Source organism: Pistacia vera, unplaced genomic scaffold (genome assembly GCF_008641045.1).
Source record: "Pistacia vera cultivar Batoury unplaced genomic scaffold, PisVer_v2 Contig239, whole genome shotgun sequence".
In the NCBI taxonomy this organism is placed as follows: Eukaryota; Viridiplantae; Streptophyta; class Magnoliopsida; order Sapindales; family Anacardiaceae; genus Pistacia; species Pistacia vera.
The window spans coordinates 74,902-92,496 of record NW_022196045.1 but is presented as its reverse complement, the minus strand read 5'-3'; the positions used below and the strand labels follow the sequence as shown (position 1 = coordinate 92,496).

General features: G+C 36.9%; 1 protein-coding gene across 1 annotated transcript; it reads right to left on the bottom strand.

Annotated features, from left to right (window-relative positions):
• Positions 1–3,185: 3,185 nt before the first annotated feature.
• On the bottom strand, positions 3,186–16,919 carry LOC116131695 (large ribosomal RNA subunit accumulation protein YCED homolog 1, chloroplastic-like). Its single transcript, XM_031417361.1, has 3 exons — positions 16,836–16,919; positions 15,776–16,409; positions 3,186–3,748 (listed from the first exon to the last, which is right to left on the bottom strand). The coding sequence occupies exons 2-3, from the start codon at positions 16,336–16,338 to the stop codon at positions 3,337–3,339; spliced, it is 975 nt and encodes a 324-aa protein (XP_031273221.1). The 5' UTR covers positions 16,339–16,409; positions 16,836–16,919; the 3' UTR covers positions 3,186–3,336.
• Between the last annotated feature and the right edge of the window lie 676 nt (positions 16,920–17,595).

The window sequence follows — 17,595 nt, the reverse complement described above, 5'->3', positions numbered from 1 at the left end:
CCCTCGTATCAATTAGACGGAGAAGAAAAAGATTAAAAAGACTCCTCAATTCACCAATAATCGAGATCCACTACAACCTAAGAAAAAACTTATTAAAAAAAGGTTCTGGGTCTATGCGCTTTTCTGAAGTTTAAACACAGTTTTTGCGACACTTAAGCATGTTGTTTACCAAACCTCAACATCGATTAGACGGCAAAGAAAAAGATTCAAAAAGACTCATTGATTCAGCCATAATCGGGATCTACTACAAGTTGGGAAAAAACTAAGTAGAAAAAGTTATCAGGACTATGCGGCTTTTCTGCTCGTTTTAAATACAGTTTGCGGGACGCTCAAGCATGTTGTTTACCAAACCTCAACATCGATTAGATGGCAAAGAAAAAAATTCAAAAAGACTCCTCGATTCACCCATAATCGAGATCCACTACAAGCTGGGAAAAAACTGAGTAAAAAAAGGTACTAAGTCTATGCAACTTCTCTGCTCGTTTAAAAAATAGTTTTCGGGATGCTCAAGCATGCTGTCTACCAAACCCTTAGTATCGATTAGACGGCGAAGCAAAAGATTCAAAAAGACTCCTCGATTCACCCATAATCAAGATCCACTACAAGCTAGGAAAAATTGAGTAAAAAAAAGGTATTGGGACTATACGGCTTTTCTACTCGTTTTAAACACAGTTTTCAGGACGCTCAAGCATGCTGTTTACCTAACCTTAGTATTGATTAGACGGCGAAGAAAAAAATTCAGAAAGACTCCTCGATTCACTCATAATCGAGATCTGCTACAAGTTGGGAAAACTTTGAGTAAAAAAAGGTACTAGGACAATGCGGCTTTTCTACTCGTTGTAAACACAATTTTCAAGACGCTCAAGCATGTTGTTTACCAAACCTTAGTATCGATTAGACGGCAAAGAAAAAGATTCAAAAAGAGTCCTCAATTCGCCCATGATCGAGATCCACTACAAGCTGGGAAAAAACTAAGTAAAAATAAGTACTAGGTCTATGAGGCTTTTTTGCTCGTTTTAAACACAGTTTTCAGGACTTTCAAGGATGTTGTTTACCAAACCTCAGTATCGATTAGACGGCGAAGAAAAAGATTCAAAAACATTAAAAAAGACTCATCGATTCACCCATAATCAACAAGATAGGAAAAAACTGAGTAAAAAAAAAGTTATTACGACTATGCGGCTTTTCTGCTCGTCTTAAACATAGTTTTCGGGGCACTCAAGCATGTTGTTTACCAAACCTCAATATCGATTAGTGTAACGCCCCACTTGAGGTACGTAGTTATTGTTTCTTCTTTTGCTCTTATTTGAGTTGGTTTCTTGGTAATATTGTTTGGTTGACCTTTGATTGAGTGTTATGTTGAATACTTGCCCTGAAATTGGTTGAAAATAGAAGAAGTTCANGGTCCTTGATTAAACATGTTTTTTCCGTGAAACACTATAGAAATTTTTTTGTTAGATGTGAGTTAAAAGATACTTAAAAGGTTCTTGGTAATTTAAGGTACAACAAAAACAATATCAAGTGTAATTTAATCTTGAAATAGTAGGTAATAGCATCTTACCATAGTGTGTGATATTCAAAGTTTGTCTACTCCCTACAGTTTCCTTCTCAAAACCATTATTGATATGTTTACAAGTCTTAAAACACTTGTAAACATGAGTGGACAAAGAATTACAAGTTCTAAAACACTTGCTAATTCAGTTGAATTGAAGAGTTTCACTCCAAGTCCTAAAACACTTGGATTGTGGAATGTGGAATGCAATGGAGGAAATTCAGCCAAAGCAAGTTCTAAGGAGAGAGAGAGTCCAAACATTTCAGCCCAAACCATTCCAAACCCAACTCAACAAAGGAAGCTCAAACCCCACCAAGAAAGAAGTCCAAGTGTTGAAGTGGTCCAATCCAATCCAAGTCTCATTCCAAAGGGGAAGATCCACATGAACCCTTATTAGATCTATTTGCATGATTCTTAAGGCCCAAACTCATTAGGATCATTGATCAAGTTTTAATTTAATGAAGTAAGCTTATTTCAACTAATAGTGTGGTTAAAGACATAGATCCTAGAATTAGAGAATTATGCCTCTTTGTATTAAATAGGCATAGCCTTACTTTTTGAATGAATGACTTGTAATATTAATTAAGTTTTATTTTTATTTTATTATATTTGTCAATTACTTGTTTATCTTTGTATTTGCCAATATAAGGGCAACTATTTCATTATAACAATGAGCTTTTGAAATATATGAAATTTGTTTTATCTATTTGAGAGAACTTTTGTGTTCTTGAGTGTACATTCTTTATCCAAGTCTTGGTAAGGGGATTTGGTAGTGAATCAATTCAAGTTAGTGGAGTAATCTTTTAGGCTTGAAGTATTTCTACTTGTCTTGGTCCAGATTTGCAAGTAAGTGTGTTTTAGTTTATGTTTTTAATTTGGTCAAATTTTTACTTGATTTTTGGAGTGTGTTGTTTTGTTGAATTGGTTGGAAATGGATCAATTATACTTATTCTTCTAACCCAAATTGGATATATCACTGGCAATATGGCAAGAAAAGCCATTATCTATATACTTGTTTGATTCATTTCCATGTTCATAAGCAACACCATAAACCGAGTTTTGATTACCTTGAACCTTGCCAAAACTCTGCTAGGAAAAATTTCTATCATACCTATGATTACACATCCTAGCTACATGCCTTGTTTTTCCACACATTTGGTGAGTTGCATTGGGACCATTTCTTTTTCCTTGGTTTCTACCCTTGCCTCTGTTTCTTCATTTAGGGTTCCCATTTCTGGGGAATTTTTTTTTTTTTTTTTTTTAATTTGCAAGGTTAAAGTTTGGGTTCTAATTGAAATTGTTATTTGGCATAGGAAAAATAAGCTGAGTTGTTTTGATAGACATCATGGGTAGGTACAATAAGATATGGTTCAAGTCTGTTTTCAAATTCATGAGTTAATAACAAGGAATAACTCTTTGAATACTAGTAGGCTCGACTCTAGCAGTTATATTGACTACAACAAAATCATATTCAAGTCCTAAATCTCCTGTTTCAATTGTTCTCTCAAAAAATGCATGTCTAAATCTTTGAAATCATGAGATAGAAATCTCTTGGCAAGACAACAAATATCATCCATTTTAAATGATTTAAACTTTTCACTAGAATTCAAGCACAAACTAAGAGTAAGGGGTTCCGTTAATTGTTCTATAATATGTTATCTAGCTTCAACATATTATATCTATTACAATAATATGTTAATAAAAAATTTAAAAGAAAACAGGTAAAATACAGAACCACAAATGTATTTGAAAGCATTTATGACTTATTTTACACTCCAACAACCTCACTTTCGTTCCATTTGTTTTCTTAAGTTTCCAAGAGGACCATAAGTTTGCTCTTGAACTTGCTCTTTGCTACAATTACATATACTAGTGTTCAAATTTGTACCACATTTGAGGCATATCCCCTTGCACTTTGGATCACAAATCGCATTTATAGTAATTTCCAAATGCACTGTGTCCCTTATATTCTTTGAAATATCAATTTCTTTTTCTTCCAGAGGAAAATACAGCCGATCATCCCAATCAATTGAATCATCATCATCTTCATCTTCCTCAATGTTTCCAGTAGATGACTTATGTTTGTCCGTCCCAAACATTGTTCCAATGTCAATAATATCCGGTTCCTCAATAGGTTGTTCGGTCAGTAAGACAGAGAAGTTAGAGAATACACTTTCAGCAGCTGGTTCACCACACCTTCAATACAGTAATAAATTGATTATCAAGGACAAAAAATAAAAGGCATTATGTTTGTAACCAAATAAAAGAAACAACAGCTGAGGTTGCTTCTAAAAGCTTCTCCACATTTTTGCACCAGACACTCGTATGAAATAAGCACCATTCAGTGAACTTTCTTATACCTATTAAGAGCTTTTGTCTACACATTACTCACTGAAGTCACTGGAAAAACAAAACTATAAATATCTTACGCAAACCAAAATGAGTTAGCATTTAACAACTTGAACCTAGCTCTTAATATGATTCACATTTACCATGTCACATCCAAACAGACATGAAGCTGAAGTATTTATTAAAAATATGTCACTATTCGGAAAGCATCGAATAAACATTCAAGATGACAAATCACCTTCTATTCAAAGAAAAAGAATTTTTTAATCAGCAAAATGAAGAGGATTAAACAAAATAAATTGGCAACGTATACAAAACCAAGCAAGATACCAAGTACTACAATTAACAGGGAGAGAAGGGAAGAGAGGGAGAAAGAGGAAAACAAAAGCCATAATTACAAAGTTGAGAGGGATCTGCAGCATAGCTGATATGTTGCCATCATATCAAACTAATATAATTGTTACTCTTTATATTTCACTTATATCAACAGTAGAACCTAACTCAAATATATACACACACTCAATAATTACAAATATACCCTTTACCCTTTACACTATATATATACATAGTTTCCAACACTTTCCCTCAAGCTAGAGCATATATATCTATCATGCCCAGCTTGTTACAAATATAGGTTACCCTTTTACCAACTAGAGACTTCGTGAAGATGTCAGCTAGTTGTTCCCTTGTTATAACATGATTAGTAGCAATTAACTTTTGTTCAAGTTTCTCTCGTACAAAGTGACAATCCACTTCTATATACTTAGTCCTCTCGTGAAAGACTGGATTGTTTGCTATATGTATGGCTGCTTGGTTGTCACACCACAAGTCCATAGTCTTTGGGTCACCAAACCCAATTTCTCTAAGAAGATGTCTTGTCCATATGAGCTCACAAGTAACTTGTGCCATAGCCCGATACTCAGACTCTGCGCTTGACCTAGCTACAACCGGTTGCTTCTTACTTTTCCAAGAAATAAGATTTCCTCCAACAAAAACACAAAACCCAGTCACAGACCGTCTATCCACAGAGGATCCTGCCTAATCAACATCTAAAAAACCTTCTACCTTATTATGACCATGATCATTGTAAAGAATCCCACGTCCAGGGGCTCCTTTTAGATACTTCAAAATATGGAGGACTGCATCCAAATGAGATGTCCTAGGAGATGACATAAACTGACTCACCACACTCACTGAAAAAGCAATATCTGGACAGGTTACTGTAAGGTAGTTTAACTTTTCAACTATTCGTCTGTACCTTTTTGGATCACCAAACATCTCTCCATCCTCAACATTCAATCTCACATAAGGAACCATAGGAGTGTCACAAGGCTTAGCCCCACTTAGACCCATTTCGGTCAACACATCTAACACATACTTGCATTGAGAGAGAAAGATCTCTTTCTTACTCCGAGAAACCTCAACTCCGAGAAAATACCTTAAAGTACCCAAGTCTTTTGTGTGAAATTTGGAAGCCAAACAGTTTTTCAAACTCTGAATGCCAACATCATCACTGCCAGTGATTACAATGTCATCAACATAAACAACCAAAAGAATGATGCCAGAACTAGATTGCTTATAAAAGACAGAGTGATCATAAGCACTCCTATGTAAACCAGATTGAGTCACCACTTCACTAAACCTCCCAAACCACGCCCGTTGAGATTGCTTTAAGCCGTATAAAGATTTCCTCAGTTTGCATACCTTTCCTTACTCCCCGTGAGCAACAAACCCCGGAGGTTGCTCCATGTAAACCTCTTCAAGAAGATCACCATGTAAAAAGGCATTTTTTACATCAAGTTGGTGAAGAGGCCAACAATATGAAGCTGCAAGAGAGATGAATAGTCGGACAGAGGTCATTTTAGCCATTGGGGAGAATGTCTCAGAATAATCAAACCATACGTCTGGGCATAACCTTTAGCAACCAACCGAGCTTTCAACCGAGCCATAGTCCCATCGGGATTAGCCTTCACTGTGAAAACCCATTTGCACCCAATAGCCTTTTTATTTTCAGGCAACCCCTTTAGAACCCAAGTATCATTATGTTCTAGAGCCAACATCTCTTCTTCCATAGCCCTTCGCCACCCATCATAAGCAATTGCTTCAGACACAGAGTTGGGAACAGACACGAAGTCTAAAAAGGCAATAAAAATCTTGGAAGATGAAGACAGAGAGTGATAGGAAACAAATGAGGAGATAGGATAGGTACAAGAACGCTTACCTTTACGAAGAACAATGGGAAGGTCATGATCATGGTCATAGGAAGGAGGAACTGGATCAAAGGGCGATGCAGTCGATAGAGGCAGTGGATCAGATGTTGCTGCAGGTGTCTCATGGTGCTAGTGAACCCTGTGAGAGTATACCTGGGTGATAGGAGGACGAGATGGGAGAGGGTTATGATGGGTAATGTGGTGAACAAGAAGATCATCAGGGGGTGCTTCAAGAGAAGTAAATGAAGTGGAGGACTCAACATATAAAAAGAAACATCAGCTGAGATAAGGTACTTACCTAGGACAGGAGAAAAACAACGATAACCCTTCTAATATCAGGAATAACCCACGAATATGCACTTGAGGGACCTAGGTTCAAATTTGGATGCATGAGGTCTAACATCTTGAACAAAGCACGTGCACCCAAACACTTTAGGAGGAAGAGAGAATAAAGGCTGTGATGGAAAAAGGATAGAGAACTGGATTTGACCACCCAAAACAGAAGAAGGGATACGATTGATCAAGTGACATGCTGTAGAGATAGCATCTGCCCAAAATTCTGTAGAGACTTTCATGTGAAAAAGGAGAGTACGAGCGACTTCTAATAAATGACGATTTTTGCATTCAGCAACTCCATTTTGCTGAGGTATATAAACACATGATGACTGATGAATAATACCTCTAGTAGACAGAAAGGAAGAGAAAGGAGCAGAAAAGTGTTCTTTGGCATTATCACTTCTGAGAATTTTAATAGATGAAGTAAATTGATTTTGTATTTCAGCATAAAAGGTACAAAATATGGAGAATAGTTCAGAACGATTTTTCATAAAGTACACCAAGTTACACGTGAAAAATCGTCCATAAAAATAACAAAATATCGATATCCAAACTTAGACAACACAAGGCAAGGACCCCAAACATCAGAGTGTATAACATCAAAAAGGGTTGTGACTCTCGTGTTTATCCTAGGGCTATAGGACACTCTATGGTGTTTTTCAAACTGACACGTCTCACACTCAAGGTGTGACACTGACCCTACATTAGGACACAACCTTTTCAAAATGGGAAGGGGAGGATGACCAAGGCGACCATGTAGTATGGGTAGAGATGAATCACTGGTACACGCAACAGGTTGAGAGACAGGAGTGGAGACATCATCGAGCATATACAGGCCACCTGATACACGACTCCTACCAATAATCCGCCTCGTCCCAAGATCCTAAAATATACAATGAGTAAGAAAGAAGTAAACACCACAATTGAATGCATTAGTAATTTGACTAACTGATAAAAGATTAAAGGGAAAATGAGGAAGACACAAGACAGAGAAAAGAGACATATATTTGTTGAGATGGGCAGTACCACATCCAATAGGCGCAGTAGACCCGTTAGCTAAGGTAACCGAAGACAAATTGGGAGAAAGTGTAAATGAGGAGAGAATACCTGTATCGCCTGTCATATGGTGGGTAACACCAGAATCAATGACCCAGTTACTACTAGAAGTGGACAAACAGGCTGTAGGATTACCTAACTGGGTTAAAGTAGTGATAGTCGATGGGATGGATGACTGGGAGCAAGAATTCTGAGTGAGACAAGCATATTCTGCTGCGGAGATAGTAACTTGTGATGGGGTGGGTAAGAGACCATCTTGAGTTACAACATGAGCAAACTTCTGAGTGTCTTGCATATTCAAGGGCTTGCCATGGAGCTTTCAACAATTTTTCTTTACGTGACCCTTAACACCACAATGAAAGCAGGTACAAGGGCCCTTACCACGATTGTTCCTAGCATCACGACTTGTCCCTTTGTTACCTTTGCCATCACTAGACTTCATGCTAGCTAGGGCTACATGATCAACATTAGGATCCTTAAGGGTTTCTTTGTCCTTAGACACTCCTCGATCTTCCCCCTTACTAACTCTGAGAAGGCGAGCAAAGACATCCGTAAGGGAGGGAAATGTCTCACCGGTAAGAAGTTGTGTACGAGCTATCTCATATTCCGGTCTTAACCCGACCAAAAAATATTGCATTACCACTTGTTCTTCTTGTGCTTGCATCATTTTCACGTTAGTATGGATAGGAAACATAGCCCTTTTTTCTTCAAAGGCTTGTTTTATCTTTGTATAATATTCGACCAATGTCTTCTCTTGCATATTTGCTCGATAGATCTTCAATAACAATTCATGGGCATGAGACAAGTCTTGTTTACCAATATACAAGAACTCTAGATATTCCCATAATTCCTTGACTGTATCACAGTGACCAATCACATCATCCACGGACGAATCAAGAGTGTTCTGAATCTGATTGAAGAGCTTATCATCTTCCATGAGCCATCTTTTTCGAGTTTTATTATCATTTTCTGTTTCCTCAGATGGATCCTCCATTAAATGGTCTCCCATATCAATACTGGACACATATCGTTGGATAATCCGCTTCCATTGAATATAATTCCTTTTTCCCTATTGTAGATAATCATGCAAAATCTTACAGTTATTGCATGATTAAGTGTATAAATCTATAATAGGATATTAGGATTGTAATCAATACATATTAGGAACAAATATGTAAAATAGGAAGTTATATTTTTATTTCCTAGATTAGATTATTTATTTCCTAGATTAGTTCTTTATTTTCCTATATATTGATGTATAATTTGTCAATACAATATGAAAAATATTACAATCAGTTCTCTGTCTGTAACATGGTATCAGAGCAATTCTAGGTTGTTTTTTTTAATTCGTTTTTTTCTTTTCTGCCCAAGTGAGCATTATTGGTGAGTCACCTTGGAGAGTGGCCATTTTTTCTCACCACCTAGGAAGAAGCCTCTTCTGCCGATCAACCATTCCCTGAATTTCGGTCACCGGAGGAGTAATGCGTGAGTCTCATGCGCCACCTTTTCATCTGCGTCAGTATCCACGCACCGGCGCATGTGGGCACGTGTGACGAAGGAAAGTGCTCTAATCACCCTTCTCGGCTTCGTCTGGTTATTTCCGGCAATTCTGTGATTAGTTCCTCAGTATCTCAGCCAGGTCAGAACAGTTTTGTTGGTTTCTGTTGGTATCAGTTTTGTTGGTTTCTGTTGGTATAGAGTTCGTTCTTTGAAGAGTTTTTTTTTTGTTGGCTATTTTCGTCTTCTTACCATGACTGATAAGTCTATAATTGATATGGTTCCTATAATGTCAAAAATTATGGAACATAAGCTTAATAGGTCTGATAACTATTTTGATTGGAGTAAGACAATTCATCTTTATCTGCGAAGCATTGGTAAAGATGATCATCTCACCAAAGATTCGTCTAAAGACGATTCAAAGCAAACATGGTTAAGAGAGGATGCCCGGTTGTTCTTGCAGATACGAAACTCCATCAACAGTGAGGTACTTGGTTTAATTAATCATTGTGAATATGTGAAGGAATTGATGGACTGTCTAAATTTTTTGTATTCTGGGAAAGGGAATGTTTCTCGTATTTTTTATGTATGCAAAGCTTTTTATCGAGCTGAGAAACAAGATAAGTCTCTTACGGCCTATTTTATGGATTTTAAAAAGATATATGAAGAACTTAACATTCTTTTACCGATGAGTGCTGATGTGAAAGTTCAACAAGCTCAACGAAAGAAAATGGCGATTATGAGTTTCCTAGCTGGACTCTCTTCTGAGTTTGAATCTGCTAAATCAAAGGTCCTTGCTAGTTCTGAGATCACCTTCCTCCAAGACATGTTTACTAGGGTTCTTCGTACAGAAAGCACTCCATCTGTTCAATCGAGTAGTGCTCTTGTAAGTCATAATCATGACACCGGACGTTCATATAACAAGAGCAATAATAGAGGAGGGGGTTTGAATTATCTTGAGAATCGGAGTCAAGAGTCAAGAGGGATTGTGTGCTATTATTGTCATGAACCCGGTCACACAAAGCGCATGTGTAGAAAGTTACAAAATAAGGCCCAGAAACCTCAGTCAGCTCATGTTGCCACTACTGATACTTCTGAGAAGAAGGTTATGATTTCAGTTGATGAGTTTGCCAAGTTTTCTTAGTATCAAGAATCATTGAAGTCCTCATCTACTTCCATCACTGCTCTCGCCGAGTCAAGTAAACTAAATACATGTCTTCTTTTCTCATCCTCCGAATGGGTCATTGATTCTGGTGCCACAGATCATATGACAGGTAATCCTAGTCTCTTTTCATCATATCAGTCACATAATTCCTCGTCTAATGTTACTTTAGCTTAAGGGTCAACTTCTTGTGTTCTTGGGTCTAGGTCTGTTAACTCTACTCCGTTAATTTCCCTATCCTCTATATTGAGTCTACCACAGTTCGCTTTTAATTTAATTTCTGTGAGTAAACTCACTCGTGCTCTTAAATGTTGCATCTAATTTTTCCCTGATCATTGCCTATTTTAGGATCTTACGACGAGGCAGATTATTGGTAAATGACATGAATCTGGAGGGCTTTACATCCTTGACACACAAGTGCCCAAAACCATTGCATGTTCCAGTATTTTGACCCCTTTTGAGACGCATTGGCCGTTAGGACATCCTTCTTTACCATTGTTAAAGAAACTATGTCCTCAGTTTCATAAATTATCTTCGTTAGATTGTGAGTCACGTCAATTTGCCAAACACCACCGTCTTTCTTCAAGTCCAAGAGTCAATAAACGGGCTAGTGTCCCTTTTGAATTAGTTCATTCAGATGTTTGGGGTCCATGTTCTATTATGTTTAAACCTGGATTTAAATATTTTGTTACCTTTGTTGATGACAACTCTCGTGTAACTTGCCTTTATTTAATGAAAAATCGTTTTGAGTTGTTTTCTCATTTTTGTGCCTTTTGTGTTGAAGTTAAAACTCAATTTAATACTTCTGTCCAGACGTTAAGAAGTGATAATGCCAAAGAATATTTTTTGTGTTTTTTTCAGTCTTATATGAGCCAGCATGGTATTCTTCATCAATCCTCTTGTGTTGACACACCGTCCCAAAATGGAGTAGCCGAGAGAAAAAATAGGCACCTTCTTGAAACCGCTCGAGCCTTATTATTTCAAATGCAAGTTCCTAAACAGTTTTGGGCCGATGCAGTTTCCAAAGCCTGTTTTCTAATTAACCGCATGCCTTCCTCTATTATGAATGGTTCCATTCCTTACAATGTTCTCTTCCCGTCTAAGCCTTTGTTTCCTATTGCCCCAGAGATATTTGGTAGTACTTGTTTTGTTCGTGATGTTCAACCCCAGGTAACCAAGTTAGATCCCAAATCTCTTAAATGTGTTTTTCTAGGTTACTCTCGCCTTTAAAAGGGATATCGATGTTATTGTCCTAGTTTTAATAGATATCTGGTGTCACCTGATGTTACTTTCTTAGAAAACACCCTTTTTTTTTTTTCCCACTTCGTCTACTTATACACATCAGGGGAAGGACGATGACTTACTAATCTATATTGCCACATCTCTACCGGCTACTCCCACACCTGAGTCTTCCCCACCTACTATTCCTCCTCCGACACCACCACATGTTCATCCACTACCTCCAATTCACATTGTCTATTCTCGTCGACAGGATTCTCGTCGACAGGAACCTCCTGTACCAGTCCTTTCATCGTTAGACCCAGTCTCCAGTGATCTCGATACCCGTGTTCCTTGTCAAGAAGACACTCAGACTTCATGTCTTACCCAAGACTCTTCGTCGTTGGATCCAACCTTAAGTGATCTTGATCTTCCTATTGCTCTTCGGAAAGGTAAATGTCAGTGTACTTATCATATCTCTTCATTTGTTTCTTATGATCACCTATCATCTACTTCTTGTTCTTTTGTGGCATCACTAGACTCTGTCTCCCTTCCTGCAACTGTTCATGAAGCCTTATCTCATCCTAGTTAGCGTGATGCTATGATAGAAGAAATGAATGCTTTAGATGTTAATGGTACTTGGAACTTGGTTGACTTACCTACTGGAAAGAAGCCTATTGGATGCAAATGGGTGTTTGCTGTTAAAGTAAATCCTGATGGGTCAATGGCTAGGCTTAAAGCTCGTCTTGTAGCTAAAGGCTATGCTCAAACTTATGGAGTGGATTATTCTGACACTTTTTCCCCTGTGGCTAAATTGATTTCTGTTCGCTTATTTATCTCTACGGCGGCTACTCATTCTTGGCCATTACATCAGTTGGACATAAAAAATGCCTTTTTACATGGTGACCTTCAGGAAGAAGTCTATATGGAGCAACCACCTGGATTTGTTGCTCAGGGGGAGTATGGGAAAGTTTGTCATCTTCGCAAATCGTTGTATGGTTTGAAACAGAGTCCACGTGCTTGGTTTGGAAAGTTCAGTGAGGTAGTTGCAAAGTTCGGAATGACAAAGAGCAAGTCTGATCACTCAGTCTTTTACAAACAATCGGCAGTTGGCATTATTCCTCTTGTTGTATATGTTGACGACATTATCACCACTGGGAGTGACACTACAGGGATTTCATTACTTAAGTCATTTCTTCACACTCAGTTTCATACAAAAGATTTAGAAAAGTTGAAGTATTTCTTAGGGGTTAAGGTAACAAGGAGCAAGAAAGGCATCTTCCTCTCTCAAAGGAAATATGTACTTGACTTATTAACTGAGACAGGAAAATTGAGTGCTAAGCCATGCAGTACGCCAATGTTTCCTAATTCGCAACTTACCAAAGATGGTGAACTATTTGAAGTTCTTGAGAGGTATAGAAGACTGGTTGGAAAGTTGAACTATCTAATAGTCACTCGTCCTGATATTGCGTACTCTGTCAGTGTAGTAAGTCAAATCATGTCTTCTCCTACTGTTGAACATTGGGTAGCGTTAGAACAGATTTTGTGTTATCTGAAAGGAGCTCCAGGACGTGGTATTTTGGTACGGAAATCATGGACATAATAATATTGAGTGCTTCTCTTATGCAGATTGGGTGGGTTCCAAGATAGATAGGAGATCCACTACAGGCTACTGTGTTTTTATTAGTGGAAATTTGGTCTCATGGAAAAGTAAGAAGCAAACTGTTGTGTCCCAATCTAGTGCAGAATCAGAATATAGGGCTATGGCCCAGTCTGTGTGTGAAGTAATATGGATATATCAGTTTTTGACTGAAGTTGGTCTTATGGCCTCTTTGCCAACAAAATTATGGTGTGATAACCAAGCCGCTCTTCATATTACTTCTAATCCCGTATTTCATGAACGAACTAAGCACATTGAAATTCACTGTCATTTCATTCATGAGAAAATACAGCAAGGTTTAATTTCTATAGGATATGTGAAGACTGGAGAGCAACTAGGAGATGTTTTCACTAAAGCTTTGAATGGGGTTCGGAATGATTATATTTGTAACAAGCTGGGCATGATTAACATTTATGCTCCATCTTGAGGGGAGTGTTGTAGATAATCCTGCAAAATCTTACAGATATTGCATGATTAAGTGTATAAATCTATAATAGGATATTAGGATTGTAATCAATACATATTATGAACAAATCTGTAAAATAGGAAGTTAGATTTTTTATTTCCTAGATTAGATTATTTATTTCCTAGATTAGTTCTTTATTTTCCTATATATTGATATATAATTTGTCAATACAATATGAAAAATATTACAATCAGTTCTCTGTTTGTAACATTCCCCATAATTTTCGATCAGTAATTTTGGTGGAGGAAGTGACAATTTCAGTCACTATCTTCTTATTGTCCTCTGCCATACTATCCAACAAAGAACTCGTAACTCCACAGATTCACAACAATCTCAACACCAAACAACCCAAGCAAACACAACAACTCCACTGATTCACAACAATCTCAACACTAAACAACCCAAGCAAACACAACAACTTAAACCACCAGGATTCACAACAACTCTAGTATCACATTTTCCAACTCCAAGCCAACACAAAGCATTCCCATTTTGACTAAAAAATGTGATTTACTGCACCAAACCAACAATCAGAGAAGAGAGAAATGATTTACTGCACCAAACCAACAACAGAGAAAAGAGATTTATTGCACCAAACCAAAAAATGATTTACTGCACCAAGCCAACAACTAGAGAAGAGAGAAATCTGAACAGAATCAGCACTCGTCGGAAAAAAAAGAGAAACAAGGTCGCCAAAGATAACAGAGGTCGTCGGAGAGATCAAGAACAACAAAGAACAAAGTCAAACATCGTCGGAAAACAGAATCAGAGGTCAGACGTCGCCGAAAAACAGAGGGAAGGAGTCAGACGTCGCCGGAAGACACAGGGAAGGGGTCAGACGTCGCCAGAAAACACAAGGAAGAGGCCAGACGTCGCCGGAAAACAGAAACAAGCAAATGGGTTTAGGGTTTACGCGTCCAGAGCTCTGATACCATGTTACTCTTTATATTTCACTTATATCAACAGTACAACCTAACTCAAATATATACACACACTCAATAATTACAAATATACCCTTTACCCTTTACACTATATATATACATAGTTTCCAACAATAATCAAGCAGACTTGTGCAAAAACTTCTCAAGCGACCAACATTGTTGCACATCAGAACAAACACCATCTTCATACAAGATATGTGATGATACTTTTTAAGTGGATATGCGTGAAGCTGGATTTTCCAAAAAAAAAAAAAAAGTAGATTGTTTAACAACTACTCAATTCCAAATGATGAGAATATCGATTGTACATTTGCACGTTAGTTCTGAGATGGGTGATCATAGTAACATTCCTTATCATGACATCTATGCTACTGTTTTAGAAGCAAACAAGTTTCCTTGTTTAGGAGAACCAAAGAGCACCTCTTCTCAATTATCCAGAAAAGATTTATATAGGTGTTGCAAAAGAAGAAAAAAAGATGGATGATAAAACAAAAAATGGGTTTGGTAGCTCTCCAATGCATAGAAATTACTTCAAAATCATTTTAACTTTTTTTATTAGGTATATTTGACAATTGATGTCGAAGGTTTCAAGGTATCAAAAGAATAATATATTTGACAATTGCCTTATTACTACATCTTACCTTTTGTTTTAAAAAATGTAAATATGGTCAAATATGTCACTAAAAAACACAAGATAAATTAAAATAGCACGTCTCAAGAAAATAATGTCACAAACACCTGAATGTTATATTAGGATTCAGATAGAAATATTTTCTTTAAAAAGCAAACGATTTTTTACTTTTCCTTTAACACTTCCTTTTTTTGCTTTTTTAGCTTCTACAGCGGTTTTTAAAACTATAATCAACAATTCTTTTCGAAAGCAATATAAAAAAAAGAAAGGAAAAAAGTAAGCTTTTAGAATCTAACCAAAGAGTGCTGCCTAGGTCATTCAACAACAAGGGACATTTGACAAGACAGCAACTTTACCTCTATAATCTAATATCAGTCACAGTGTTACTTTTTCTCTGTAATCTACCATTCGCTCATGTGGAGAATCAAATATGGCACATACGAAATATTATGAAGAGTAACAAATAAAAATAGGCACTTGAAAACAATTCATAAGCTTTTCAAGCGATTTTTTATTTCAAACCGTGTTAGCATTTATTTTAAAGGCCATACCAAAGGAAACATTGGCAAAAAGCAGCAAGTGAGATTTAATAAAGTGGAATCATGATAGCATACACAAACAAACGAGAAAAAAAAAATGGAAATTAATTGGCAAAGATGTAAAAAGAATCACTAACAAGAAATTGGCAAAGATGTACCTATTGCAGCCAAGGGTGATGACAGTTTTTATGATTCCATCAAGCCTCAACTTTTGCTTCTTCCTTGTGATATCAATCGAGATCTGAACAGGCGTCCCATGAGGATAATCTTTGACAGATTTTGTGACGCGTAACCCCATTGCTGAAGCCTTAGACTTTGAGGTTTCAGTAGAAAGCCTTCCTAAGCCAAGCCTCTCTAAGGTTGTGCAATATTCCACATGAGTAATAGAAGGGTTTCTTTTATAAATAATAGCCCCTTCCCATGGCGATCCCGTATCTTCAATGTCATCGTGATCTTCCCACTCGAAAGATTTCGTGTCACCTTCGGTGAACGACTGGTGTTTTGAGTATGTCGAAGCTCTCGCAACAGAGTTCGAAATATTAAGCGGTTTGTTACAGAAACTTATATAAATGGTTTTAGTACTACAACCAAATGGAACAAAATTTCTTAGGTGTGAGGAAGAATGTGTTTGAGGTATCGGATAACAAAGCTTGAATTGGTTAATATGCAACAAAGAAGCAGCAGTAGAAGAGGAGGATATAAGCAACATTTTGGTAATCATGCAAAGGAATAAGCGATTAATTTTGAGAGAGTCGTAGATAAGAAACAATTATAGAAATCTAGCAACAAAATCTGCACAAACACATTGAGAATATATCAGAGAGCAGAAAAAAAAAATCTTAATGGACATGCAGACATGTGAGTAAGTAAAATTTGAAGCAGCAGATTGAAATAAAGAGGAAGAAGTATGGTTGATGAAGAAAGTGACAATAATATGCTCATAGTTCTAAAAGTGTTTGAGTGAAGCATTTATACAAACAAATTGTGTGCAAGTAATTTTATTAAAAACTGTTAGCCAAGGACTTGGCTTTTTTGCTACCACTTTGATAACGAATTCAATGGCACCATTATATTCTACATATTATATAGAGGAAACTAAGAAATGGAATGAAATTTTGTGATAGAAGAATAAGTGGGTTGCAGTCGTATCTTTGAACCTAACATATAGTACCATCGGCCGTCCAGAGAGAACGAAAACGTACAGAAAATTTATATTACCTTCCAATAAAGTTTTCAGTTGCGGCATGTCTTGTAGAAGGCGAGAGTAAAGGAATGCAGATAATAGAAGCCGAAGACTGCACACGTGTGTATATATATATAACTAACAATAATAAAATTTAATTGAAAATAATTTAAGGAGATTTTTTGGAATTTTAGGAAAAAAAAACTGAAGGATTTTTTTCAGGCTTTTCCAACAAATGACTTTCACTTTTTATTAAAGAGTGGTGTTATTAAGCAAACCTAAACTTTTTGAAAGCTCCAAAATCAATCCAAGCTACTAAAAAACTAATTAAAAAAAGGTACTGGACTATACAACTTTTTTGCTCGTTTTAAACACAGTTTTCGAGACATTCAAACATGTTGTTTACCTAACCTTAGTATCAATTAGACGGAGAAGAAAAAGATTCAAAAAGACCCCTTAATTCACCAATAATCGAGATTCACTACAACCTAAGAAAAAACTGATTAGATAAGGTACTGGGTTTATACGGCTTTTCTGCTCGTTTTAAACACAGTTTTCGGGACACTTAAGCATGTTGTTCACCTAACCTCAGTATCGATTAGATGACAAAGAAAAAGATTCAAAAAGACTCATTGATTCAGCCATAATCGGGATCCACTACAAGCTGGGAAAAAACTAAGTAGAAAAAGTTATCGGGACTATGCGGCTTTTCTGCTCATTTTAAATACAGTTTTCGGGACGCTCAAGCATGTTGTTTACCAAACCTCAGCATCGATTAGACAGCAAAGAAAAAGA